Source organism: Chironomus tepperi, unplaced genomic scaffold, assembly GCF_022539635.2.
Source record: "Chironomus tepperi strain 1889 unplaced genomic scaffold, CSIRO-AGI_Ctep_v1 contig_217, whole genome shotgun sequence".
In the NCBI taxonomy this organism is placed as follows: Eukaryota; Metazoa; Arthropoda; class Insecta; order Diptera; family Chironomidae; genus Chironomus; species Chironomus tepperi.
The window spans coordinates 2,139,864-2,167,059 of NW_027226339.1; the positions used below are offsets into that span (position 1 = coordinate 2,139,864).

A 27,196-nucleotide genomic window follows, 5' to 3' on the forward strand; every position below is an offset into this window, starting at 1 on the left:
TTCAGTTCAACAAGACAACTCGTTCAACACACTCTTATTGAAAAAATAAATTTAACTGAGAATATTCAACGTCAGTGATGTGAAATTAGAAAAAAACCGTTGAGATTTAGTAAACATTGACAAAGTGATTTTAGTAAAATTTTAGAAAAATTAATTAACTTAAAAGGTTTTAAATACTAAATATCATTCCATTGAAAAGATTTTATAAAAACTAACTAATTCACGAAGAGTTCTCTTCAAAATGGATGAAAAAACGGCTAAATTTTTGGCTCCAATCAGAGCTATTTGTAAAGAAATCGTTTCTAATGACTCGATTGATGACTGTATGAAGGAATTAATTAAAAAGATAACAACTAAGGACACAGTTTTCTACCAATTTCACACATTCTTATTATTAATGGAACTGCTTAAGGATAATCCAAATTTGGAGGCAAATAAAGTAAGAGAAATTTTCAAAGTGCTGGATCTTATTCTCAACAACGGAAGCAACAAAAAGTCAAAAAGGAAATTTGCTGTTGACTTCTACAACTACTTTATAAGCCTAAATGAGGTAATTCTTGTAAATTCAATGTAATTTAATTATTTTCAACTAATTTCTCTGATTTGAAACTTACAGACAACTCCAGACATATACATTGAAGAATCCTTAGCGCTGTTTAAATTAACACCAGAAACAGAGGAGGAACTACTGGATATTCATTTGTGTTTTATTCAAAAATGTCTGAGTGTTTCAAAAATTGTTAATGCAAAAGCAAATTTGGAATTTATTAATCAAAATGTTCGGCAGTTAATTAAGATGGATTCTAGTGAAATTCAAGTCAAACTACTTCAATTGCTCTCAAAGATTGTATACAATTATTACAGTAAAACAAAATCATGGACAATGTCAGTCGACTTCCTACAGAACTCAATTTATCAGGAACTCAAAACATCCAATATGAAAATCAAGACCGATGAAGCTTTTCTGGAATACACAAATTTTATTGGAACCATTATGTACAGTAGAAATGCTGACATGCTGGAAATATGTTGTAAAATCATTGCTGAATGTCACAAACTTCTAGACGAGAAGGAACACAAAGTCCTCAACAAAGTACTCCATAAAAGCTTGTCAAATCTGCCATACTCAGATATAACTGAAAAGGCGTTGTCGAATGTTTATCAGTCATACTTTAAAGACGCTACATCCTCAACAGAAAATGTCTTGCAGCATAAAGTGATTGAGATAATCAGGAAGCATTTCATAACAGTGGCAATTCATCTAGAGAAATCTGCTAGTTGTATCAAAATTTGCCATGACTTTGTGTTCTCATTGTTCAATTTACTTAAATACATTAAAAATCAGGATGACAAAAATTCTGCTGAAAAGAAATGCTGCGCGGACACAAGAAGACATTCCATTTTCGACCTATCAATAGAAATGATTAAGTTCATCACCAGAGCACTGGATGACAAAATATTCACTAAAGATATTGAAAAGTATCTAAATTATTACTTAGACTATTCCTTAAACATTTATAAAGACAGCAAATGTCCATCAAAGAAGACAATGTTTAAAGTACTACAGAATGTCTTATATGACATATTGGCAAGTTTCTACAACGATCACCAGGACATCCTGCATTCTGATTTGAAAAAGTTTCTCAGAGTCTATAATATTATGATAAGTTTAAAGGAAATATCAGAAGATGAGAAAATTGTGAAGCATATAATCAACTTGGGAATGTGCATGAATAATGTCAATTACGAAGAGACTGAAAGAAATGCTCAGAGTTTTGCTGAAATTATTACACAACCAATCATTTACTCACTAAAAACTAAGGATGTGGACCAAAAATTACCAAAATTAGTTTGCAATTTACGTTCTGCTGTACTAAAATTTAATTTCAAAAGTGCTGTTGATTATTTGAAAACGAAGCTGAAAAGTTCAGATTTTGATGCTTATATTAGTGAGCTAACACTGTTGGAACTAAGGGCTGTTTATCGTTATGATACACCAAATCCTGAAAGCTATGCTGAACTTTTTAATGCAATTTTTGATAATACTGACGATTTGGAATATTTAGGACGTGCATGCTTATCAATAAATGATCGAGCTATGAGAATAATTGGCTTAAAGAAATTTAAAGACTTAAATGAGCGCCTAGAAAAGTACAAAACTGACAATATTCAGATATCACTTGCATTGGCAATGAATAATCATTATCTTTACTGTATTGAGCAGGAAGACATTGAAGCAAAGATAGTAGAAGAATCAAAGGACACAAAAACTGATCATCCAAGCTGCTTAACCTTAGAAAATGAAGTAAAACTTTTGAAGCATTTAGATAAGTTTCTTGAATATTCAATGGATACGATGTTTAAGGTTAAAGAAAATCCAAAGGAATTGGCAAAGATTCCGTCCATGAAGCTATTCATAGCAATTCTTCATAACGTCTCGACACAATATTTTGTTCGAGGAATTGCTAATAAGGATTTAGAGACAAAATTAGTTTTATGGAATTTACTTCAATATGACCAACGTAATTACTACGACACATTGATTGACACGGCAGCATTTTTCTTAGACAATATGGATAGAATGATTGGAAGTAGTGGACATTACATCACATTCTCAAAAAGAATGAATTATGTTAGAGCTGAAGAATTAATTGCAAAGGCAAATCCTGTTCTTGACATTTTATTACAAGATATTCAAGATAAGCACGAAAGACATCAAGTTCGTCCATTGAATTACATGTTAAGTTTATGGGTTTATTATGCTGTCAATGGACGAAAAGCTGAAAGCCTTAAAATATGGCAGAAATTTGAAGAAACTAGAAAAATTTGCAATCTTCAGGCACCGGTTTATATTGGCACAATTGAAGCTAAAAAGCACATGGGAATTGTGGATATAAGTCTTAGGTGTTTTAAGAAGAATGCAGCTGATCATATTTACAAGGCAATGAAGAATCTACAAACTATATCTACAGTTTTTGCTGATTATACAAACAACTTCCAATTTCTATATCGAAATATTATCGTTAAAGCTATGAATTATGCTATGAATCGCATGATTGATGTTGATCACTATGCAAGTACTATGATGTGGCTTAAAGATCAGGCCGTAAAAAAAGGATTGTTTATTAAAACGTTGGACTTCCTTTCGTTGTCTGTTATGAGACATCTGAATATGGAGAAGCTTGATGAAGCTAAGGTAAATTGTTTTTATTCCTCAAATTGGATTTATTAATTATATTTAATTAATTTTTTACAGACTGATTTGAAGAGCATGTCAAAAATTTTGAAACTAGACGATGACATACTGACTGAGATTCCAATAGAAACAAAACCTGCCAGTCAAATTATTGAAATACAAAATAATGAGATTACTGTCCGAAAAGCTATTCCAAAACCAACTGATAGTAAATCGAAGATTGTAAGTTAATTAATTTTTAACGGTAAAAAATATTTTGAATAATTGTGGCTAATAATTTAATTATTTTTATCTAGGAAATATTTAACGATTCGTTTGACAACACAAGAAGCTTGACAGAACAACTTAGGAACTTTGTTCACGATTATTCCTGTAATTGCTTGGTCTGCGAATATCCACATCTGAAATTCATGCTATTCCAAATGGGATGTCATTACTCAAGATTGCTGTTTCTGATGAATAAGTTTGATATTAGTAAGAATTTCAATAATTATGCTCTTGGACCTTGGAGGCATTGCAGTGTTAAAATATTACGTACCAAAGAGAATGGTGTATTTAATATAAATAAGAAGGAATTCATCACATTCTCAATTCGTTGGCTATTTCAAGTTGTTGATAGCTTTGTAATGACCAAAGATTATTCAAAGATTGAAGAAATACTCACAGAAGTTGAATTATTGTGCACAAACAATATTGAGGATTATGAATGCATTAAACAAGCACTTCATGCTCGAATGCAAAATTTGGAGTTTCTTTTGCAACATGGAAAGACTTATTTTAAGGAATCGGATGGAAAATCATTGACATATGAAGATTTCATTAAAACCAAGTCTCCAAAATCATCAACTAGTGTCATGTTGACTGTTAAGAATCCAAAGCATGCTGCAGATTCTAAGAAGAAGTCACCACAATCTGAACCATCGAAAAAGGCTCAAAAGTCAGCAAGCAGCAAAACAAAGTTAATAGACTCAGTTATTTACATTGATTCTGAGGACAGCGATAAAGAAACTAGAGCGAGACCACCAAAAAAAGTTGTATCAAGTGTACCTCCAAAGTCAACCCGAGCAACAGAAAACTCCAGAAATTGACCTCACAGTTGAAAAACCTCGTACCCGTTTAAGAAAATGCTTATAACTTTTCTACCTCATTTTTAATATTTTGTGCTACTATTATTAAACCTTTTTGTCATTTCAATTAAAAATTGCTGATGCTAAATTGAAGAATACTCGTTGATTAAATCCGTTAAATAAAGGTTTTTAAAATTTTAAAAATTAAACGGTTTTCAAAAATTTAAATATGAACTTAACGAAAATGAACTTTTGAATTACTGAACGTTTTATTCCAGTATCGGAAATTTTTTAAATATTTTTTGACCGTTAATTTATCTAAAAAATGAAAATTCAATAAAATATTTGATAAAATTCTAACGGATTTCCTTGTTTAAATTGTGTTATCAATCCAAGTAGGTCGATTTTAAAAATTTCAATCAACGGTCGTTTCTAAGGGGTATGAAAATGATTGAGAAAAATTATTTCGCAGTGAACGAATTTTCCGGTGTAAGACCTTTATATTCATAGAATCACGGAAAAATTAATTTAATTGCATTTTATAATTTGTTGGACTAAGTTGGATAAAAAGACTGAATAAAGTAGTGAACAAATAATGGAATTAAAGTTGTGACTGTTGTAAAATACAAGGATTATTGTGTGTAAAATTATCTGATTAAATTGTGTGTGTTTTTTGTGCATTGATAAATAATTAATTAATTATAGCGTGTTTGATAGAGTTAGAATTATGAGTGACACAGAAAAAATGTCGATATTATCAAATGTAATCGTAACTAGGAATCTAATTTTACGATGTTTTGCTGGAATTTATTTATGTGCATTTTTAAGCTTTTACATCCAGTGTGAAGGTACGATATCTTAATACATTCGCCTTACATATGTAAATTAGGGCAATCAAACAAACGAATCATTTATCTTAATTAAATTTATCTTTCCTTTCCTTTAGGTTTATTCAGTCATGTCGACGGAATCTTGCCGGCTCAAGTGGAACCGATTCGTGGAAAGTTGTTTCATGACAAATTGATGTCATTTATCGATCAACCAAATTGGATAAGAATTTTGAAATTGGCGAGCTTTGCGACTTTCCCATCCATCGAATTAATATGCTTAAGTGGAATTTTGCTGTCATTTTTTGCATTTGTGACTACGAAATTTTGTATCACGCCGATTTTCGTGCTGCTTTGGACATTCTTCTACTCATTAGTTGACATTGCGAGTGATTTTCATCACCAATCTGATGACTTACTACTCGAAGCCGGCCTTGTTTGCATTTTACTCGCTCCGATGTTTAGTAAACGATATGGGATATCTGATAATGTAATGCTCGTTCTGATGAAATGGGTTCTATTCAGGTAAATTATCTCTGCATTTGTAAATCGATCATGAATTATATAATTTACATGCTTCACAGATTCCTATTCACGTCAGGAGCTGTTAAATTGGCATCAGGTTGCCCTCATTGGTGGAATTTGACTGCTATGAAACATCACATGTTGACATTACCTCTACCGACCAATCTTGCATTCTATTCGTACTACTTATCTGATGGATACTTGAAGCTTATAACGATTTTCGTCCATCTTTCTGAACTTTTAGTTCCGTGGTTCTTCTTTGCACCAATAAGAAGTCTCCGAATTTTTGCATTTTATTGGCTTCTCTTCCTTCAACTTTGTATTATTGCAACGGGAAATTATGGATATCTAAACTTTATTATCATTGCCATGATGTTTTCATTACTTGACGATTCCCATTTCAAATCACGCGAAACTGAATATGGTGTTAGTTATCGTAAAATTTTCTCATTCGTGCTAACATTGGCCACAGTATTCTTCATTATAATTATTACAATGAAATACTATCAGATTACATGGCAAGATGGAAAGTTAGATGCACAGATATGTAAGTGTATTAATTTCAATTTAAATAAATTATATAATATAATTAACATTGTTTCTAGTGTTTACAAAGCAACAATATATGGATATGCTACGTCAAATGATTAAATTCTCACCGTTTATTGCCACAATTGCGATAATTAATGTTTTTCTGCAGTCTTGCATCTCCCATCCAAATATTTCCAATACACGAGGATTTTTCTCAAAATTATCTAAAATCGTACATTTATTGGCACTGACTTTGGTTGCCATCAGCTTGATTGGCTGCTCGACAGTTCCTCATGGAAAATTACATCCTGATACAAACATTATGAATACAACGATTGGACAGGCATACGAAGAAGTCTTTCAAAAATATCACATTGTTCATGAATATGGATTGCATTTAAGGAAAATGAGATCTGAACGATTGGAACTTGGAATTCAATATACGGATATTGAGAAGCCTGACAAGTCAAAGCCGAAACAATGGAAAGAATTTGATGTGACTTATCGTCCAGCAAATTTAAATCATTCGATGCCTTATGCTGGTCCATTCTTCTCACGAATTGATTTCCGATTCTATGAAGCTGTTGGAAAAGGCGCAAAATTGGAAAAGAATCTTTGGTTAGCAAACTTTATAAAGAATTTATTGCGAAATTCACGAGCAGCTCTGTCACTTCTTGGACGTGAAAATTTAAGTAAAATGAAGATGCCACCAAAGTTTATTCGAGTTGCTTTTATGCGCGTAAGTTACGTTCCTAATGATGATTCTAAGAAGAATGCTGGTCTATACACAAGAAAGATCTTAAATACTGAATATATACCACCAATGAGCTTAACTAGTCAAGAGTTAACGGATCTGATCAAGAATTTGAAGATTCCAAAGAAGAAGGAAAAGGAAACGTATCCAAAAGTCCTCGAAACTTTAAAACAATTGCGAATCTTTGTCGATGCATTCGATGGCCATTTATTAGTTAACGGAATCTTGGTTGCATCATTCATGATTATGATGCGCTTGAGACGACGTTAAGCCATATTTTAGTCACTCACACACAGTTTGGATCTCCTTAAAATTGTCTCGTATTATTTGCACCTTATTTCACTGATTTAGGTTTAAGTATGTACGTCCACATTATTCATACCGATCTTTATGTTTTTTTATGCCAATATTATTGATAGTCAGTCAGTGTAACTCATTGTTGTTTTGTGTAGTCAAATCTTATGTTTATGTTTTAAAAAAGTCAATAAAATAATTAATTTTTACAATTTCAAACAATAAGAGTGCAGCATTCAAGTTAGTTGCATGAGTTCTGTGTGACATAAAGTTGCCCAACTAGTCAAACTCAACACGATCATGCTGACCACGCTTTATGTTGAGTTTCACGTTCAATCCATGTTCTTGACAAAAGAGCCCACCGATCTGCATTATGTTAACGGACATTGATCGTCAAGTCTCCAAAAAAAGCTCATGCCTTAATTATAAGCTTTCATTGCACATATTTTCACTTTTTTCGTCGATCAATAGAATTTTTAATCTTTAATTATTTTAGTTATTTTAATTATAAAATTTAAAATTTTATTAAATTTGTGATCATTTACTTTATCCTTAACGTGTTCAACTAAATTTATTTCAAAAATTAAACTAATTGTGATGCTTTAGATAAAATTTTTTTAATAAGGCAAACTTTCAAATTCCTTTGAAAAAAAGAAAAAAAAAAGTCGTCGAAAAAATATATATATAAGTAGGTAAGTTGTGCAATAAATTTATTAACATAAAAGTGCTCTATTTAAAATCGGAAGTGATGTGTGGGAAAATTAATGGAACCGTACACGAAATTTAAATGAATTAAATTAAAGATTATTCTTAAGTGGCCAATTGGATTCAAAAGAATTTTTTCCCATTCTTGTCAGTAAATTCCATTCGAAACCTGTTTTTTTTTTCTTGCTTCACATTTTTACAACCGCAGGCTCTATTGTCTTCCCATCGATCGTGTATTATTATGTTGCACGCAGATTATCAATAATTTCATTTTTTTTTCTTGCATTTTAGCATTTTTTGCCGTAAAAATTATAAAAATGATGTTAAAATAAGAGAATAAAGTCTTGATATAAAGGAGATACTGCTGAAAGAACGAATTAAAATGGATTATCTGCAAGGTAAGTTGATACTCGAAAAAAAAATATTTTTTTTTATTCCCTGAAACTAAAAAAGAAATAAAAATTAATATTTCAGATTCATCATCGGATCACGAGCATTTACAGCATCATCAACATTTTGCATCCTCATCGTTATCGAGTCTGGATGCACATCAATTGGATTTTTTACAAAAAAATACTCACATACATCATCAGAGTTATTATCATCATCAGGAACCAGTACATAGGAACTCACCGAGTAGTTTCGATCAAGGATATGCAACACTATTATCCTCACCAACACAATCAGCATTAAGTAATCATTTAAATCCACAAGTTCATGTCACTTCGAAACTCGTCAAAGAAGCAATGAATACAGTTAGTTTGGCACATAAAGTTGCCAATTTATCAATCAGTGCTAATAGTATATGCAGTCTAACAAAAGTGGGAAGAAATTCGGCATTCATGATCAATCCAAATAAATCACATTCCATATTCGATTTACTTCCCAACGATGTAGTTATAAAAATCTTTCAATGGCTAGACACATATGATTTATTGATATTGGCCTCAGTGTGTCGGCGATTTGAGAAACTAATTTGGAATCCAATTTTATGGAAGATAATAACTTTAAAAGGTGAAGATATTATTGGTGATAAGGCATTAAATTGCATATTAAGGAAACTAATGAATGAGAATAGTGAAAAGTGTTCAAATGTCGAACGGATAATGTTAAGTGATGGATGCAAGATAACAGATAAAGGATTACAAATGATTATAAGAAAATGTCCTAATATAACGCATCTACAGACACAATTTTGTACAACATTCTCAAATCAGTCACTCATTGAGTTTGTTTCAAAATGTACAAATCTTCAGCATTTAGACATCACTGGATGTTCACAAATATCATGTATTAATGTGAATATTGGAACTGATGGACCACGAAAATTATTACTGCAATACATAGATTTGACTGATTGTGCAGCACTCGATGACAGTGGATTGAGATTAATTGTTAAGACATGTCCATTACTTATCTATTTTTATCTACGACGATGTATGATGCTCACTGATACTAGTTTAAAGAATATATCAAAATTTTGCATTGCCTTAAAGGAACTGAGTGTGTCAGATTGTTTGAATGTGACCGATTTTGGTTTATATGAATTAACGAAATTAGGACAGACACTTCGCTATTTATCAGTTGCAAAGTGCAAAGTTAGTGATGTTGGATTAAAATATTTAGCTAGAAGATGCTACAAATTACGATACTTAAATTGTCGAGGATGTGAAGCCATAAGTGATGATTCCATAATTGTTCTTGCACGATCATGCTCGCGATTAAGATCGCTTGATATTGGCAAGACAGACGTGAGTGATGCTGGAATCATTTCATTAGCCGAGAGTTGTCCAAATTTAAAGAAGCTGAGCTTAAAAAATTGTGATATGATAACAGATGAGGGTATAAAGTATATATCATATTATTGCCGTGGATTACAGCTTTTAAATATTCAAGATTGTAATATAACAGCTGATGGCTATAAGTCTGTACGGAAATTTTGTCGTCGTTGTGTCATTCAACATAATAATTTAATTTTCTCATTGGAGGATCAATCTTGAGGAACTTGCCAAGATGCAGCCAGTTTGATAGATTTTGGATTACTATTGGATTAAATCCATTGTGATGTCATATAAATATCAACAGTGATCTTTTATGATACATCTTTTTAGTAACATATTGTATCACGTTACATATGTGACACATGTTGTGACATATCTTCATTACACATGTCATATGTGATATTCCGTTAACACAAGTGACATATGTAACATTTTGTTAAGCACGTGTCATATGTTACATGCTGTTAAGACTTATGTCATTTGTGACATTCTGTCAAGACATATGCCATCTGTGACATTCTGTCAAGGTCCTTTGTCATATGTGACATTCTATTAAGAAAAGTGTCATATGTGACATTCTGTAAAGACACTTTGTCATATTTGACATTCTGTGAAGACATTTTGCCATATGTGACATTCTGTTAAGAAACGTGTCATATGTGACATTCTATTAAGACACTTGATGTGCCACAAATTGGACCAAAATAAGCTGCATAAGCAAATCAAACTGGTTGCAACTTGACATTCACTCAAGAATTTTTAATTACATTCCTTTCGTATACTTAACAAAGAATCTCTTCCGTCCTCTCTATTATTATTATTTTTTATTAGAATTAATTGCTAATCGATCTATATACAATAATATTTTATTTTATACAAAACAAAACTCTATGATTGTAATTTATTTGTTTTAAAACAATTTATTTTATTATTATTCAAAAAAAAGTTTAAAAATTTTGTAATGAATATTGGACATAAAATAAAATTTTTTATTATAAAATTTCAAATTTATAGTCTTTCATCTCATATGTCAATAACTAATAGATATTGCCATATGATTTGTCAGTGGAAACTCACCACACACCACAAGTTTTATGTGGTGAATTGAAGAAAAACTGCAATTAGAAGCAAATTTTTTATTATTTATATTCTGGACTTTCTGTGCAATTAACTTAGTGAATCATACACATTCTGAGCAGCTACAAGCTTATTTGGGAATATTACATTAAATTTAATAGAACATTCAAAATGACCGGTAAGTATTTCATAATATTGTTTAACTTACCTGACTTAATATATAAATTCTTTCATTTATCTAGATAAGAAGTCATTGAAACGACCGATTAATGACGATGTAAATAATGAATTCGAAGAAATGAAAATCAGATATAAAAACTTCATAAAACCTTTATCAGAAAAAGTGAAGAACATCAAGCACAATGTTTTCTACAATGTAGTCACTGCTAAAAGAACAGAAGAGAAGATGATGACTATGGCACATGAAACCAGACCATTCATGGCTAAAGAAACTTGGGACTTGCTTGATGATTATATTGATTTTATGAAAAACATTCCTGGAATTGAAGGTGAAAACTACAGAGCTGTTTACAAAGATTTTACTAGACATGATCTTGTCAAGAGATTACTGTTTCAAACGTCCAGTAGTATTTTATGGTCCATCGGATCGGTTCCTGTTAAGACGTGATGGAAATAAGATGCTAGAAGGGAAAAATGATTTTTCAAATGTTGCTAAGAATTTAGATAAGGTTACAGATTCATCTCCGTACCTACGTGAATATATTTCATATGATGAGAATCTACTGTCATCCTTAATAGGGATGTCAACTCCAACATTTTATTTCTCAATTGGAGGTAAAGGAAAAACAAGTTTGCCGTATATTGATGAAGGTATTCTATGTGGATTAGTTGGAGCTAGAAACTCAAAACCGAACTTTATGGAACATCGTTTTACACTTCCTCGATCGAAAAGCTTTGATACAAAAGTCTTTAAATCTGACAAGTTCTGGATTGAAAAAGTTTATCCGGATGCCTTTCCTGAGAAAATTATTCCAACAGCTCAAGACATTCAAGCTAAGCCTGAAATTTATGATAAGATTTATATCAATGGAGTCAATGAAGTATATTTAGAAAAGCGACTGATGCTATCTGTATTGCCTTATATTCAAGAAGCAATGTCTCGTGGATTGGAAAAGGATAAGAATGTGTTCTGCAGTGTGCCACCGATCGGAGCAGGTTTGTGTCACTTTAGATGCTTATTAATAATGAACATTACATTTAGTTCTATTTTAGGAGTTTGGGCAAAGTGCATCAATGGTGCCATAATTCATCGTCTAATTGTTAAAGGAGTTCTGAAGTTTTTAGACTCATATGATGATTATCAAAAGCTGAATCATTTAAAAGCATTGGCATTACCTGTAGAAGATCCTAAAATTTATTCAGAATTTGCAAAAAGTGGCAATATTAAGGTAATCCATGTTATCAACGAAGATATCATTATATCATTTAAAGAACCAGCGGATCACAAACTTAAAATCATCAATCGTCCACGATACGTTGCAGAACTTTTGCCAGATGAATTTAAAGACTGCATTTCAATTGCTGGATATGCATGGGATGGAAACAGTTATCCAGGAAATGAATATTGGGTTGGATTGATGGGGTCTTTTGATCCTCAAGCTATTAATTGCTCTTTATTAGGTCAATTTCAAAATCCTGAAGTTAATATAAAGTTGGCAGATCCTGAAAGAATTCGGATTTATTGACTAAACATTTGTTCTTTAATATTGTATTGAAAATAAAATTTTTTGTGTTTACTTGGGAATTCCAATATTTTTCAGAGACCGAAGTTAAATTGAGTTCGTTAAAAATCGATTAAAATTTTTTACTTCACAAGAGCAAGCAGAAAAAAATTCCATGAAAATCTTGTCTGAATATTTTTAGCGAACTCAAGTCGGCTTCGACTTCTGAAAGCTCCACTCATATAATATATAAAGTGCTGTAAGCTATATATCACAGTTCAGTTTGAAATTCACCACTCAACGTATGAGAAATAAGGTGAGAAATTGAAAAACATTTAGTTACAACAGTTTATTATTCTAGTGAGTCATAAAATGGCAAAGAAATTGCAAGATTTTGTGAAAAACTTCTTCAACCCCGAAAATAAGGAGGAAGTTGAAGGTAATTTATCTTTTATATTAATCATAACTAAATTAAGTATTAAATAAGTATGCTTAACATCTTCTGTCTTTAAATCATTAAAGAGATTTCAGGAGATGATGAAATTGAGAAAGAATTTCAGGAAATGAAGAGAAATTTCCAGCGCTTCATAGCTCCTCTGCCAAAAATTGTCAAAGAAATCGATCGCAATGTGTTTTACAATGTTGTGAATGCTCAAAGGACAAAGGAAAGACTTGTCATCATGGCACGAGAAACTAGACCATTTCTAGCTAAAGAAACTTGGAACTTGCTTGATGATTACATGGATTTTCTGAGAAATCTACCAGGAATTGAGGGTGAAAATTACAGAGCTGTTTATGAAAACCTTACTAAACATGATTTAGTCAAGAGATTCCTTTTTAAACGTCCAATTGTATTTTGTGGACGACCTGATTATTACATATTGAGGCATGATGGAAAGAAATTCATAGAAGGTGACGGTGGCTTCTATTATGTAGCTAGATGTCTCAACAAGCCACAAAATGCTGAACCTTATTTAAAGGAATACATTTCCTATGATGAAAATCTGATGTCATCCTTAATAGGGATGTCAACTCCAACATTTTATTTCTCGATTGGATCAGGTAGATTTGCTTTAAATGCAGATCAGCCACATATCGATGAAGGTATTTTATGTGGACTTGTTGGAGCTAGACATGGAAAGTTACATTTTATGGAACATAGATTTACATATCCTCGCTTAAAGGATTTACCTCCGAATAACTTACTTACTATAGATACTTGTCATAAATCAGACAAATTTTGGATTGAAAAGGTTTATTCTGATGCTTTCCCTGAGAAATTTGTTCCAACTCTTGAGGACATTCAAGCTAAACCGGAAATATATGATTCTATATATGTAGATGGCGTCAATGAGGTCTATCTGGAAAAACGTTTGACACTTTCCATATTGCCTTTTATTCAAGAAGCTATGACTCGAGGAATTGAGAAGGATAAAGGCGTATTTTGCAGTGTGCCACCAATTGGAGGAGGTTTGAGGTACATCTTTATAACTTAATAGATTTTAATCTTGTTGTGTTTTCAGGTTGCTGGGCGATTGGCTTAAAGAGAGAAACAGTTCATCGCTTAATTGTTACAGGAATCTTAAAGTTCTTAGATTCATTTGATGATATGCAGAAGTTGAAAACTTTAAAAGCATTGGTGCTGCCTGAACTTGATATTAAATTCTATTCATTATATAAAACTAACGGAAATATCACAGAGATAAGAACAGACAACGATGAAATCATTTTACACTTTAAAGAAGCTAATCACGAAATAAAAGTCATTAATAAGCTACGGTATGTCGCAGAATTATTGCCAGAAGAATTTAAAGATTGTATCTCAATAGCTGGATTTGCATGGGATGGAAACAGTTATCCTGGAAATGAATATTGGAGTGGAAATTTTGGATCTTTTGATCCTAAAGCAGTTTATTGTTCATTATTGGGACAATTTCAAAATCCGGAAGTTAATGTGAAAATGGCTGATCCTGAAAGAATTCGAATTTATTAATCATATTTTAAGGACAAGGGCTCAGGAGGTTATCCAGACAGGGTTAGGTCAATACATTCTTCAGCCAATTCTTCGAGATATGCAAACCTAGGTTTGATTGACTAACACTGTAAGGGAGTCGAACGAGTCCTAACGCAAATAAACGAATTTTACCTTTCGTTCCTTCTTCGTCTAAAGCACGAAATAATGAGTCAATGACCATATAAATGTTTATCTATGTTTTATATCTATATCGATTTGTAATCAGTATTGTGTGTAATTTTATGACAATAAATGGTGAAATATATTTTGATAATCGTCAATTTATGACTTACTTTACACAAGATATGAGTCAATTGATATGCGTATATAGAAAGTTATCAAATTTCACCATAACTGCAGTACATCGAAATTTCTGGCAATACACAATTTATTTTTGTAATTTTCAGTACAACTGTTTACATTACAGTGAATCTCGTAAATATTTACTTCCATGAAAAGTTGCTTTGGATTCAGACGTAAAGTCAAGATGAGCGGTCAGTATATCACAAATTTTAATCATATAATTAAACATTAAATCTGATTCTCATTCCAACAATCTAGAAACTGAAGTTGTTACTCAAGAGTTTGAGGAGATGAAAGCAAGACATGAAGAATTCATAAGTCACTTATCAGTCTTTGTCAGGAATATCAAGAAAAATGTTTTCTATCATGTCCTTGATGACCAAAGGACAAAGGAGAAAATGGTCAACATGGCATTAGAGACTAGACCATTCTTGGCTAAAGAAATTTGGGACTTACTTGATGACTTTATGGATTTTATGAGAAATCTCCCAAGAATTGAAGGTAAAAATTATACAGAAGTGTATAAAAATTTCTCAAAACCTGATCTGGTCAAGAGATTGTTGTTCAAACGTCCAATCATCTTCTGTGGACGGTCTGACTACTTTATGCTGAGATATAATGGTGAAAATTTGATGGAAGGTGAAGGTTGCTTTAATAATGTCGCTGGATCTTTGGAGAAGCAAGATGACTCAACTCCGTACTTACGAGAATATATCTCATATGATGAGAATCTATTATCATCCTTAATAGGGATGTCAACTCCAACTTTCTACTTTTCTATTGGATCAGATAGATATGACATTGGAGACACTAAGAAGCCACACATTGATGAGGGTATTTTATGTGGTTTGGTCGGTGCACGGAATGAAAAGCCGTATTTTATGGAACATCGATTTGTATTTCCAAAAGTTAAGGATTATGATTCAAGTCACAAATCTGATCAGTTCTGGATTGAAAAAGTGTACAGAAATGCTTTTCCAGAGAAAAAGATTCCAACTGTTGAAGATATAAGAACCAAACCGGAAATATATGACTCAATTTATGTAGAAGGAGTCAATGAAGTCTATCTAGAGAAACGCTTGATGCTGTCAATTTTGCCATACATTCAAGAAGCTATGTCACGTGGAGTTGAGAAGGACAGGAATATATTCTGCAGTGTACCACCGATTGGTGCAGGTTTGTGTCTTAACTATTTACTTAAACTTTATAATAATCATCTCCTTATTATCAGGTGTTTGGGCTGTTGGCGTAAGAACTACAGCAATTCGACGTTTAATTGTTAACGGCGTTTTAAAGTTCTTGGACTCGTACAACGATAAGCACAAGCTTAAACATTTGAAGGCATTAGCACTGCCTGAAATCAACATAAGCTTCTATTCGGAATTTAAATTTGATGATAATATTAAGGAAATTGAAATCAATATTGACGAAGTAATTATCACTTTTAAACGACCAGCAGAACACAAATTGAAGATCATCAATCGTCCTCGATATGTAGCAGAATTACTTCCAGTAGAGTTTAGGGATTGCATTTCTGTTGCTGGATATGCATGGGATGGAAATAGCTATCCAGGAAATGAATACTGGAATGGAGGGATGGGATCTTTTGATCCGCAAGCGATTTACTGTTCCTTACTTGGACAATTTCAAAATCCAGAAGTTAATGTGAAAATGGCAGATCCAGAAAGAATTCGTGTCTACTCCATGCCTACTGAAATAAATTATATATCATATGCTTAATTAAACGCCATTACCTCAAACCTCTCATTAAAATATTTCCATAGAACATGACAAGCCCGGAAGTTAAAAAATGCTGTTGCTCAGATGTTTGCTCAGTTTTCCCTCCAAAATCAACTCGAATTTGATCCCATATTTTTGTTTAATTTTTTTAAATTTAATTTTCTGACGTTTAATTAACTTATTTAATATCAAAAAATGGCTGATAACGAACAGTATTTACGTGATCTTCAACGAGAATATCTGGATTTCTTGGATGATGATGTAAGTAAGCGATTTACTTTTCTGAATCTTAAATTCTCAACGACAATGAATTTTACAGGAAGATCAAGGCATTTATACCAGTCAGGTCAAGAATATGATAGCTGAAGAAGGCAAAAGGCTATTGGTCAACATAAATGATTTGCGACGAAAGAATCCAGCAAGAGCTCTAGCTTTATTAAATAATGCCTTTGAAGAACAATTTGCATTCTCTCGAGCATTAAAGGAATTTGTACAATCTATTCAACCAAGCTATGCCAAACTTCACGAGGAATTTTATGTTGCATTTGAAGGAAGTTTTGGAAATAAACATGTTACACCACGTCAATTAACATCGAGATTTTTGGGAAATTTAGTTTGTGTGGAAGGAATTGTTGTTAAAGTATCGTTGGTACGTCCAAAAGTAGTACGAAGCGTTCATTATTGTCCGGCAACAAATAAATTTCTTGAACGTAAATATACAGATGCTACTTCATTTGAAGCTGTTCCATCAAGTAATGTCTATCCAACAAAAGATGAGGACGGAAATTTACTCGAGACAGAATATGGTCTAAGTGTTTATAAGGATCATCAATCCTTGAGCATTCAAGAAATGCCAGAAAAGGCACCGGCAGGACAGTTACCAAGATCCATTGATATCGTTTGTGATGATGATTTGGTCGATAAATGTAAGCCTGGAGATCGTGTACAAATTGTCGGAAATTATCGTTGTATGCCTTGTAAGTATGAATGCATTTTGTTGTGTACTCAAAATCTTAATAAATTGTCATTTCTTTAGCTAAATATGGAGGATACACAAATGGAGTTTTCCGAACTGTTTTGATTGCTAATCATGTTTCATTGTTGAGCAAGGAATCAACAGCAAATGTTTCTCGTGATGAGATTAATACATGCAAAAAGTTAGCAAAACGTAAAGATATTTTTGAGCTGCTCTCTAAAAGTTTAGCACCATCCATTCACGGACATGATTATGTGAAGAAAGCAATTTTATGTCTGTTGCTTGGCGGTGTTGAGAAGAATTTACCAAATGGAACTCGTCTTCGTGGAGATGTTAATGTCCTGCTTATTGGTGATCCTTCTGTTGCTAAATCTCAATTACTTCGATATGTTTTACATACAGCACCAAGAGCTATTCCAACAACTGGTCGAGGATCTAGCGGTGTTGGTTTAACTGCTGCTGTTACAACTGACCAAGAAACTGGTGAAAGAAGATTAGAAGCTGGTGCTATGGTCTTAGCTGATCGTGGTGTTGTTTGTATCGGTAAGGATACTTTATACAGCTATTGTACAAATAGTAATTAATTTTAATCATTTACAGATGAATTCGATAAGATGACAGACATTGACAGAACAGCAATTCACGAAGTTATGGAACAGGGTCGTGTTACTATTTCCAAAGCAGGAATTCATGCATCACTTAATGCAAGATGCTCCGTTTTAGCAGCTGCAAATCCTGTTTATGGTCGATATGATCAATACAAGACACCAATGGAGAATATTGGAATGCAGGATTCTCTTTTGTCACGTTTTGATTTATTGTTTGTATTGCTTGATACAATTGACAGCGATTTGGACAATGTTATTTCCGATCACGTCGTGCGAATGCATCGCTATAGAAATCCAAAAGAACAAGATGGAGAAGTTTTGGCTTGGGGAGACAGCACAGTAGACATGTTGACAACATTTAATCCAGAACTTGAAGACAAAGAAACTCCAGTTTATGAAAAGTACGATCCACTACTTCATGGTGCGACAAGAAAAGCCAATGATCAAATTTTAACTGTGGAGTTTATGAAGAAGTACATCAGTGTTGTCAAATGCATTAAACCAAAATTAACAGAACAAGCTTGTGAATTGATATCCAATGAATATTCTCGATTGCGTTCACAAGATTCTGTAGATTCAGATGTAGCAAGAACACAACCAGTCACAGCTCGTACACTTGAAACTTTAATTCGTTTATCAACAGCACATGCAAAAGCACGTATGGCTAAAAATGTTGGAGCTCAAGATGCCAGAGCAGCAATTGAACTTGTTCAATTTGCCTACTTCAAAAAGGTTCTTGAAAAGGAGAAGAAATCAAAGCGTAAACGTAGTGAAGGTGGTGCAGAAGAAGAATCTGATGTTTCTGATGAAGAAAGTGCTCGTTCTACAACACAGTCATCGACACGTACAGCTAAGAGAACAAAAGTTGTTCATTACGATACTGACGATGAAGATCAAGAGGAAGAAATAAGCACAATGCAAACAGATTCTAACGATTTAACAACTCGTGACTCTATTACAGCACCTCGTCAAGCATCCATGCCATCTACATCATCAAGCAGCACATCAAAAGCAACACCAGAAGTTATTACAGACGAACGCTTAGGTGTCTTCAAAAATGGCCTACAAAAGATTTTCCGCGAAAGTCGCGAATCAAGCTTGCCAGTTGAAAGAATTGTCAAATATGTCAATGATAATAGTGCAGATGAAACATTCAGTCAAGGCGAAATCTCATCAGCTTTAGAACGTATGACAAATGACAATCAAATTATGGTCGCCGATGATATTGTTTTCTTAATTTAATCACTACTCAGAACATTTTGTTTAAGTTACTGTTAAGTTACAAACCATTTTTTCCATTCATTTTATACCAAAATATTAAGTTTCTCATTCCTGAATATCACATAGTAATTACAATAAAGTTAATGTTTTTAATATCATCCAATGTTTTTGAAACATTCATTACAATGTTGCAGTGTTGCATTTGCAACAAATCAATGTTGCATTGATGACTAAGTGACATTGCAACGATTTGAAATTAAGTGGATATTATTTAGGAACTGGATCAATGATGGATGCATAGTTACTTCCTTTACAACATTGAATGTTTGCAGTGGTCTAAAGCAATAAGGAATAATAGCGTAATCGTAGCAAACTTCCATCGTGTGAATCTGATTGTTGCTTTATTGTCTCTTATTTTGAACATCGTAGTTTCGTACCCTGCAACAAAGCTTTTTTCTTTTCATACTACATAAGTCTTATCCCCTCATAAAACAAAAATTTTCATTTAATTTTTTTTATTATTGACAAAAGGGTGCAATCTCAAGCTTATAAAGTGCAAAATTATGTTGTAAACATTTGTGACCATTGCAAATTGGTGAATGATGGTTTCGGGACTTTATACGACAGCACCACAAGATAAAAGTAAATTTTTGAAAAATTTTTCCATCTTTTTTTCTTCTTTTGCTCTACTTAGAACTTTTTTTTCTGTGCTCATAAATTCCTATCTAATGCGTATATATTTTTAAACAGAAATGAACACTATGCCGTCAAGTGCACCAACTTCTGCAGATGCTTGCCTGAGCATTGTGCACAGTTTAATGTGTCATCGTGTAAGTTTTAAAAAAAATTTAGTTTATATTGATGATTCTATATGTAGGAAAAGTATCTATAGCTATGCTATATATGTAGTCATCATTAATGGTTTGTTTTTGTTGTTATACGCACATTCATATATTTTCTTTTCTCTCATATTCTCAATTTTTCTTTTCTTTTTTATGATGATCAACATGATGATATACAGCAAGGAGGTGAATCAGAAGGATTTGCAAAACGAGCAATTGAGTCGCTAGTTAAGAAATTGAAAGAGAAACGAGATGAATTAGATTCATTAATTACAGCAATCACAACAAATGGAGCACATCCATCAAAATGTGTTACAATTCAGAGAACATTAGATGGACGTCTTCAGGTTGCTGGACGAAAAGGTTTTCCTCATGTTATATATGCAAGAATTTGGCGTTGGCCAGATCTACATAAGAATGAACTGAAGCATGTTAAATATTGTCAGTTTGCATTCGATCTAAAATGTGATTCAGTGTGTGTCAATCCTTATCATTATGAGCGCGTTGTATCACCAGGCATTGACCTTTCTGGATTAACACTACAAGCTGGTCCAAGAAGTATTGTAAAAGATGAATATAGTGCCGGGACATCGATGGTTGGAACATCAAATATTGAAATGGATGCAAATGAAATTGGAACAATCCAGCATCATCCGATTCATATTAACATGGGATATTCGACCATGACAATGCATCAAACACCCGGATCTGGTAAGTTTAAGATGAATTTCATTCATTTGTAATTATAATTATCTTCCTGATAATTATATTGAGTGAAGTGCTGAAATTCTTATTCTTTTAGTTAATTATTTGCATTTTCAATTCTCTCTATGTGTTCCTCCTGTGTGTATCCAATGTGCCAATATTGTTTTTGATTTGACTTTTTTCATTTTAATTTTCATTTATTTTTTTATTTTTATTTTTTCGTTCAAAAGGTGATACAAAAAATGCATCCATTATTTATCCACAACGAGTGGTGCCAAAGGTAGAACCCAATAGTGATCCACAAGTAAGAAATCAAATTTGGGGAACACCGACAGCACCAACTCAACAACGTTTACCACATCGTAAGATATAATTTATTTTTTAGTTTAGCTATTTTTAGTTATTTTTGCAAGGCTTTAGCTATTTCCATTCCTTACATGATATTAATATTGACATTATTATTTTAGCTACTACACATATTTTACCAGTAAGTAGTCCTGAGAATGCCATTTTACAACAAAAGCCAACATCATCTACTCAAACATCACAACAACAACAACAGCAACAACCACAAATTCCACCTGCTGGACTTTTGAATACTGTTGTTAATTCGCAAGCATCAACAAATCAGCAACAAACACAAGAACAAAATTATTTTACATCAACAAATGATACTCAAATTAATGATTCCCAACAAAATGCTTCCGTTGCTGCAGCATCGCCTGTTCAAATGTCACAAAATGGCTATGCAGTCAGTATAAATAATACAAATGTTCAACAAAACCAGTCTTTCCCACAACAGCAATGTATCGGTGGTCAAGCGGCATGGACGGCTCGTGGATCTAACACGCTAACATATACACAATCTATGCAGCCTCCTGATCATCCTAATTCCAGAGCGATTAATCAAACCTACTGTAAGGAATAATATTCTCATGTATATGAACTTGAATTAATAGAATGATTAACTTTAGGGCCACCAATGCAAGCAGAAATGACTGGACAGCAGCAACGTTTGTCTCGTCAACCAGCACCTGAATATTGGTGTTCAATTGCCTATTTTGAATTAGACACACAAGTTGGTGAAACATTCAAAGTTCCATCAAGTAAACCACATGTTACCATTGATGGATATGTTGATCCTTCAGGCGGTAATCGTTTCTGTTTGGGTGCATTAAGTAATGTCCATCGTACAGAGCAGAGTGAAAGAGCACGGTAAGAAATGGAATTAAAGTGACAATTTATAGTGGAACTAATTGTGGTTTGACTTCTAGTTTGCATATTGGAAAGGGAGTTCAATTGGACTTGCGTGGTGAAGGTGATGTTTGGTTAAGATGTTTAAGTGACCACTCAGTGTTCGTTCAAAGTTATTATCTAGATAGAGAGGCAGGAAGAACTCCAGGTGATGCTGTTCATAAAATTTATCCATCAGCATGTATTAAAGTATTTGATCTACGTCAATGTCACCAACAAATGCAATCATTAGCAGCAAATGCACAAGCAGCTGCGGCAGCTCAAGCTGCTGCTGTCGCCGGTATTCCTGGACATGCTGTTCCTCCGAGAAGTATGTTATTATTTTTATATTTTTATTTCTATGGTCTTAGGATCGTTATTGGTCCTGAGATTAACTTTATTCAGATCTTGTTAACAATTTGTGACTCAATTTAGAATTCAATTTAGATTTAACTGCTGCAGCTGGAATTGGTGTTGATGATTTAAGACGTCTGTGCATACTTCGTTTGAGTTTCGTAAAAGGATGGGGACCAGATTATCCACGTCAATCAATTAAAGATACACCATGCTGGGTTGAAGTTCATTTACATCGCGCTCTTCAGTTACTCGACGAAGTGCTACACAATATGCCGATTGATGGACGTGATTAAATTATGAATAAAAAAAGAGGATATAACTATTAAAAAAAAAAAGTTGACAGTGCAAATGACATTTTAAAAAATGTAATACAGAGAGATTATGAAGTTAGTTGCTTTTAGCAATGATAAAAAAAGTGGTTTATATTTTTTCTAATGCCCATCTCATCAATAATACGTGAGATACATACAAGAGAAATAAGGAGGATGAGGATGAAAAAAATTTAATATTAAATGATTTATAAGAGAGAATGTCCTTTACTTAAGCATACAAAACAAACATGAAGAAAAAGTTGATTTTTTCTTTTGCTTCAAAAACTTACTTTCTATTCTTCTAAAAATTAAGAGAGATTTTAGTTTTAATTCCTTTACCCTTTTTCAATGCTTATGAAAAAAAAAAAATAATTGTGAGAAAAAAAAGCGATAAAAAAAATCTTAAAAAATGTAGACATTAGTGTGAAATATAATTTTTTTGTAATTTAGTGATGGCAAAGAGAAAAAGAATTAAACCTCAATCTTCTGTCAAGTCCCAATTTATTTTAGCTATACAATCTGGAGTAATGTAAACATTTTAAAGTGCATTCTTTTATGCTACAAAGATGCCAAAAAGTCAAGCAATATGCGTTCAACATGTCAATGATCATTCATATGCTACTAGGGTAGGATCTCGTCATGCATGACGAGAAGTGATTTATATATCCTGCATAATGCGGTTTCTTACTTGTTTTAACCATGCTTCTATGTGGAACTTAGTTTAAAAAATTAATTCCATCTGAATCGGTCAGCTAGTTTGTACTAAATTTCTGTCTACACGTTGGCAGCTGGCATTCTTTCATCACTGTTCTGCGTCAAGTAGCTTTTGGAACTCTCGGTAGACGTTTCAAAATCTCAATTCGGATTTCGGTTTTTTGAAAAGTAATATGAAGCTCGGATAGCACAACGTGCTAGGACATCGCTATGTTGCCATATTAACGTAAAGACGCAAGGTTGTCCTAAAGATACCGTGACGGCTGATTTCGAATCCTTTTTACTGCAAAAAAAGCAGTTCATCGTAATGTGCCGCTCGGGAAAAGATGCCATTGTTTAGATCGAAATAACGACAGAACTTCAGAAGAAAGACTTTGAGTTTTCAAGTAAAACCGCTTTAACGGGTATTCTAGGACGCGCGGGTTCGATCCTTGATCGGAATAATTTGTTGGGAAAGTGATCCCATTGTCTGTCATACAGTCAAGTCCTATGTTATTAAGTTAAGCCTCCTAATTGTTGGCCATATTGCTAGTTACACAGTCTATCTGATAGAACATAATTTAAGTTCAATTGGATTGTTCTGATCCAGATTAATCGTCCGATTTATGTAAAAAATACTTTGAGATTAATTGCTTTAAACCAAAATTCTAAAGATAGACAAAACACCAAACTTTAAGGCATTCCAAAGCTCGAAATTGACGCCATTCAAAATCAAGTCAACTTCGAGCTCTGAGGCATTAACTTTAAAAGTCGGCCATATTTACATTAAGACGATGCACTTTAAAATGTTGACTTACTCGAAACCATAGAACGGATCGGTCCTTTTTAAAGGACTTAGGAACCTTTTAATTCGATTTAAGTGAGATAATAGATTTTACCAGAGTTGCAAAACAGGCACCTCTTACAGGCAAAAACAGTACAATTTCATGATAATTTGTATGGTTTTGTAAGAAAAACCATACAAATTATCATAAAATTGTACGGTTTTTCTTACAAAACCATACACATTATTAATAAAGTTGTAAGGTTTTTGTCTATGACAGGTGACTCTCTTGCAACTCTGGATTTTACATATTGGACAATTTTTTTATACAATTATTGTAACCACAATTGACGATAGTTTCATTCTTTCTTAACAATTTATACATTTAGTTTACATTTCAAGTAAATAATTAAAAACAAAAAAAAAGAGACGATAAATATATTTGGATGCATGCAATTCTAATTTTATACGAGATGAAAAAAAAGTAATATATATTAAAAAAAAGAGAGCAAAAAAGAATACAGAAGAAATTATTAATATTGTCATGGCAGTAAAAAAAGATTTGAAATAAAAAATTCATTAAAATTTGACATAAAATCCTTTTATTTACTGCAGGATTTTGAGGAAGTTCAGTTTCAGTGCCATAACAATTTCACAGTTTTGTGAGCTGTTTAATGGAAATGCTTGAAGATCATGCTGGTTGGATTTCCTTTTCAGAATATCCTTTATGTTATAGACATAACTGCCTATATTTCTAGATGTGCCTTGTTCAACCAACTTAACTTCCAATTTATCACTTTCTGGATCATCTACAAAAAAGTTAAAGTGTTTATCCCAAATTGCAGTTTCATCCTCTATTTTTGACACAGGTGTTTTCTTTGTTTGATCATTTACTGCAAGTTCCACAAACAGACATGTTTTAGACTTTATATTTCTGCCGGAATCAACATAAACTTGCAAAAGACACTTGTCGCCATTCTGTTGCGTTATCGGAAGCCAACAAATTTTGCTGCAAATTACTTCCAGTGATGGTAAGTTGAATTCACCAGAGATGCATTTTTGCTCCTTGATCTTTTGTAAGCTAAAAGATATTCTGAAAAGAAAAGGAAATTGAATTGGAATTTTGTGTATAACTTTTCATCAACAGATATCTATTCAGCTGTCTCTTAAACGAACAGCACAACATGTTAGCTAGGATATCGTATTAAATTGGACGGAAGGTTGCCTAAATGGCATCGTAAAGGCAGATTCTGGTCCATTTTCACGATGAAAAATGCGGTTCGTCGCAATTTGCTGCCCGGCCTACCTTGTCTAGTTAATAATTTAATTTCGAGAGTAAGTTGAGTCGAGACTCGATACATAAGATTGTCGTGCTAGTACCTTCAGCACTCAACTACCCTAGTCTACTCAATTAAAGCCTTATTTTTGAAATACACAAGGCTATTCGGATCTAACTACTTTTAAGATTCATGAGAACTTAAAACTTCTCCATAACATTTTCCAAGTGAGATTCAAACCCACATTTTACAATGCCCTGTCTCATGCTCCTGCCACTGAGCTACCGAGGATTGTTAGGCAGTGTGGCACAAAACACATTTATAAATAACAATAGTTAATGATCATCAACTTACGTTCCAATCTTCAAGCTTTTGGCCTCTTCATCCTTTTTGTACAGTGACATGTGAACCTCTTCATCTCCACTTCGATATGCTACCAAGTCTCTAGAAAAATTATGTTTGAAGGACCGTTTCTGTTCATTCTCAGAACTGCTAATTATTGGAGTTTTTATATAGTCTTGACCTAGATCAACTGTTAAAAAAATGTCACTTCCATCGACGTTATCAACAGAATAAATGTGAGCTCTGACGATTCCTTCAATTTCAGGCATGATGAAAGCTGATGTTGGAGCATTTTGATCTAACTTTATGTGTAGCTTATTAGGATATACCATGAACAATGAGATCTGATCCTTCAAAATTGATCGAATCATTTCACCAGTAGCAAACATATCAAGGCTTGCAAGTGCTGAGGTCAGTTCAAAATTTGTGTTTGGATGTTTGAGGAAATAAATTTGAACTGCTGATATGATTGGAGCTCTAGAGACAATAGGCTTCATTACAATCCTTAATGCACCTTCAAGTTCAATGTCTTTGATGCCACCTTCAATGCCATTCAATGAGAAGCTTATTTCCAAATCTCCAAAATAGCAAAGATTCACATCCAAAATTATTTCGTCAACAAACAATTGATTTTGGCTGTAGACTTTGATTCCTGTGATCCTAGGTGACTGGATAGCTATAATTTAGTTTGTGGCAGTGTTAAGGACGTGATATACTTACAATTTTCCCAAAGTCGACTTTCTTGATTGTAAAGTTTCTCAAAATATGATTTTGCTGTAAAACAGGTTCGAGATCCTTCAAACTTTTCAGCACAATATTGTTTATTCTTGGCCATAATTGATTTACAATTGTATTAATCCACTCACAACGTTCATAGTCTGGAAACAGCACCCACGCAGGAATTTCATCAAGTCTTGAGTAAATCGCATCCTGTTCATTCATTTTCAGTGCTCTATGTGTAGCTGCTTTATTTACAGCTCTTTTGTTACGTATGTGATCGTGTATTGATGTTAAGAAGAGTGGAACGATCCATGCGAAGGAGTAATTTAGACGTCCAAGGATGTAGACCATTGTGAATACTAGAATTTTGCCGCATGTCCAAAAAATGTTTATGGTCATTTTTTTGATGATTTTTTATTGTGAAATTCGAATGTTACTTAGATTAAAATAAATTTCAGAGGTTGAAGACGACTTTGGTTAGTTTTAAACCGGTTACAATTTGAATGGATTTTTTTTCTTCTGGTGCTTGTGAAGTATAACATTTCTAACAAATTTCTATCGGTTCTTGGCAAACTGATTCAAACTCAATTTGAGCTAAACAAGGAGGAAGTAGTTAGGAACAGCGTTTTTG

At 33.0% G+C, this 27,196-nt stretch overlaps 8 protein-coding genes across 10 annotated transcripts; 7 read left to right on the top strand and 1 right to left on the bottom strand.

Moving 5' to 3' along the window:
* The first annotated feature begins 130 nt into the window (after window positions 1–130).
* On the top strand, window positions 131–4,429 carry LOC139090245 (uncharacterized). The gene is made up of 4 exons (XM_070639990.1): window positions 131–550; window positions 617–3,196; window positions 3,257–3,418; window positions 3,493–4,429. Exons 1-4 carry the CDS (start codon window positions 242–244, stop codon window positions 4,282–4,284), a joined length of 3,843 nt encoding a protein of 1,280 aa, XP_070496091.1. The 5' UTR covers window positions 131–241; the 3' UTR covers window positions 4,285–4,429.
* Window positions 4,430–4,740: 311 nt separating this feature from the next.
* Window positions 4,741–7,387, top strand: LOC139090210 (lipase maturation factor 2-like). Its single transcript, XM_070639950.1, has 5 exons — window positions 4,741–4,900; window positions 4,969–5,111; window positions 5,210–5,615; window positions 5,675–6,162; window positions 6,221–7,387. The coding sequence occupies exons 2-5, from the start codon at window positions 4,991–4,993 to the stop codon at window positions 7,168–7,170; spliced, it is 1,965 nt and encodes a 654-aa protein (XP_070496051.1). The 5' UTR covers window positions 4,741–4,900; window positions 4,969–4,990; the 3' UTR covers window positions 7,171–7,387.
* A 306-nt stretch (window positions 7,388–7,693) lies between these two features.
* On the top strand, window positions 7,694–10,648 carry Fbxl7 (F-box and leucine-rich repeat protein 7). Its single transcript, XM_070639951.1, has 3 exons — window positions 7,694–7,886; window positions 8,191–8,297; window positions 8,374–10,648. The coding sequence occupies exons 2-3, from the start codon at window positions 8,282–8,284 to the stop codon at window positions 9,897–9,899; spliced, it is 1,542 nt and encodes a 513-aa protein (XP_070496052.1). The 5' UTR covers window positions 7,694–7,886; window positions 8,191–8,281; the 3' UTR covers window positions 9,900–10,648.
* Window positions 10,649–10,781: 133 nt separating this feature from the next.
* On the top strand, window positions 10,782–12,522 carry LOC139090165 (uncharacterized). Its single transcript, XM_070639889.1, has 3 exons — window positions 10,782–10,935; window positions 11,000–11,933; window positions 11,991–12,522. Exons 2-3 carry the CDS (start codon window positions 11,306–11,308, stop codon window positions 12,461–12,463), a joined length of 1,101 nt encoding a protein of 366 aa, XP_070495990.1. The 5' UTR covers window positions 10,782–10,935; window positions 11,000–11,305; the 3' UTR covers window positions 12,464–12,522.
* A 211-nt stretch (window positions 12,523–12,733) lies between these two features.
* On the top strand, window positions 12,734–16,619 carry LOC139090353 (uncharacterized). The gene is made up of 5 exons (XM_070640118.1): window positions 12,734–12,878; window positions 12,962–13,909; window positions 13,963–14,424; window positions 15,015–15,932; window positions 15,988–16,619. The coding sequence occupies exons 1-5, from the start codon at window positions 12,812–12,814 to the stop codon at window positions 16,494–16,496; spliced, it is 2,904 nt and encodes a 967-aa protein (XP_070496219.1). The 5' UTR covers window positions 12,734–12,811; the 3' UTR covers window positions 16,497–16,619.
* Window positions 16,619–19,421, top strand: Mcm3 (minichromosome maintenance 3). Its single transcript, XM_070639924.1, has 4 exons — window positions 16,619–16,757; window positions 16,816–17,473; window positions 17,533–18,015; window positions 18,073–19,421. Exons 1-4 carry the CDS (start codon window positions 16,692–16,694, stop codon window positions 19,320–19,322), a joined length of 2,457 nt encoding a protein of 818 aa, XP_070496025.1. The 5' UTR covers window positions 16,619–16,691; the 3' UTR covers window positions 19,323–19,421.
* A 332-nt stretch (window positions 19,422–19,753) lies between these two features.
* On the top strand, window positions 19,754–23,361 carry Med (Smad/Smad4 homolog Medea). Of its 3 annotated transcripts, none has more exons than XM_070639911.1 (8): window positions 19,754–19,943; window positions 20,052–20,131; window positions 20,323–20,854; window positions 21,079–21,210; window positions 21,316–21,765; window positions 21,823–22,063; window positions 22,123–22,412; window positions 22,517–23,361. In XM_070639911.1, exons 1-8 carry the CDS (start codon window positions 19,901–19,903, stop codon window positions 22,729–22,731), a joined length of 1,983 nt encoding a protein of 660 aa, XP_070496012.1. In that variant the 5' UTR covers window positions 19,754–19,900; the 3' UTR covers window positions 22,732–23,361. The 3 variants fall into 3 exon arrangements, with proteins under 3 accessions (XP_070496012.1, XP_070496013.1, XP_070496014.1); XM_070639912.1 differs by having other exon boundaries at window positions 22,529–23,361; XM_070639913.1 differs by lacking the exon at window positions 21,079–21,210.
* A 1,471-nt stretch (window positions 23,362–24,832) lies between these two features.
* LOC139090354 (extended synaptotagmin-2-like) lies at window positions 24,833–26,916 on the bottom strand. The gene is made up of 3 exons (XM_070640119.1): window positions 26,566–26,916; window positions 25,858–26,513; window positions 24,833–25,307 (listed from the first exon to the last, which is right to left on the bottom strand). Exons 1-3 carry the CDS (start codon window positions 26,914–26,916, stop codon window positions 24,833–24,835), a joined length of 1,482 nt encoding a protein of 493 aa, XP_070496220.1.
* Between the last annotated feature and the right edge of the window lie 280 nt (window positions 26,917–27,196).

Excerpts from the sequence above, each read along its gene's own strand:
- LOC139090353 (XM_070640118.1), top strand. The coding sequence starts at position 12,812 with ATGGCAAAGAAATTGCAAGATTTTGTGAAAAACTTCTTCAACCCCGAA. Across the intron at positions 12,879-12,961 it reads AAATAAGGAGGAAGTTGAAG|AGATTTCAGGAGATGATGAA; the intron begins GTAATTTATCTT and ends AAATCATTAAAG. Across the intron at positions 15,933-15,987 it reads TGTACCACCGATTGGTGCAG|GTGTTTGGGCTGTTGGCGTA; the intron begins GTTTGTGTCTTA and ends CCTTATTATCAG.
- LOC139090210 (XM_070639950.1), top strand. The coding sequence starts at position 4,991 with ATGAGTGACACAGAAAAAATGTCGATATTATCAAATGTAATCGTAACT. Across the intron at positions 5,616-5,674 it reads ATGAAATGGGTTCTATTCAG|ATTCCTATTCACGTCAGGAG; the intron begins GTAAATTATCTC and ends CATGCTTCACAG. Across the intron at positions 6,163-6,220 it reads AAAGTTAGATGCACAGATAT|TGTTTACAAAGCAACAATAT; the intron begins GTAAGTGTATTA and ends CATTGTTTCTAG.
- LOC139090354 (XM_070640119.1), bottom strand. The coding sequence starts at position 26,916 with ATGGTCTACATCCTTGGACGTCTAAATTACTCCTTCGCATGGATCGTT. Across the intron at positions 26,514-26,565 it reads AAGTCGACTTTGGGAAAATT|TCACCTAGGATCACAGGAAT; the intron begins GTAAGTATATCA and ends ATAGCTATCCAG. Across the intron at positions 25,308-25,857 it reads AAAAGCTTGAAGATTGGAAC|CTTACAAAAGATCAAGGAGC; the intron begins GTAAGTTGATGA and ends AATATCTTTTAG.
- LOC139090245 (XM_070639990.1), top strand. The coding sequence starts at position 242 with ATGGATGAAAAAACGGCTAAATTTTTGGCTCCAATCAGAGCTATTTGT. Across the intron at positions 551-616 it reads ACTTTATAAGCCTAAATGAG|ACAACTCCAGACATATACAT; the intron begins GTAATTCTTGTA and ends TGAAACTTACAG. Across the intron at positions 3,197-3,256 it reads AGAAGCTTGATGAAGCTAAG|ACTGATTTGAAGAGCATGTC; the intron begins GTAAATTGTTTT and ends AATTTTTTACAG.
- Med (XM_070639911.1), top strand. The coding sequence starts at position 19,901 with ATGATGGTTTCGGGACTTTATACGACAGCACCACAAGATAAAA. Across the intron at positions 21,211-21,315 it reads TCAACAACGTTTACCACATC|CTACTACACATATTTTACCA; the intron begins GTAAGATATAAT and ends TTATTATTTTAG. Across the intron at positions 21,766-21,822 it reads AGCGATTAATCAAACCTACT|GGCCACCAATGCAAGCAGAA; the intron begins GTAAGGAATAAT and ends GATTAACTTTAG.
- LOC139090165 (XM_070639889.1), top strand. The coding sequence starts at position 11,306 with ATGATCTTGTCAAGAGATTACTGTTTCAAACGTCCAGTAGTATTTTAT. Across the intron at positions 11,934-11,990 it reads TGTGCCACCGATCGGAGCAG|GAGTTTGGGCAAAGTGCATC; the intron begins GTTTGTGTCACT and ends GTTCTATTTTAG.
- Mcm3 (XM_070639924.1), top strand. The coding sequence starts at position 16,692 with ATGGCTGATAACGAACAGTATTTACGTGATCTTCAACGAGAATATCTG. Across the intron at positions 16,758-16,815 it reads TGGATTTCTTGGATGATGAT|GAAGATCAAGGCATTTATAC; the intron begins GTAAGTAAGCGA and ends TGAATTTTACAG. Across the intron at positions 18,016-18,072 it reads TCGTGGTGTTGTTTGTATCG|ATGAATTCGATAAGATGACA; the intron begins GTAAGGATACTT and ends AATCATTTACAG.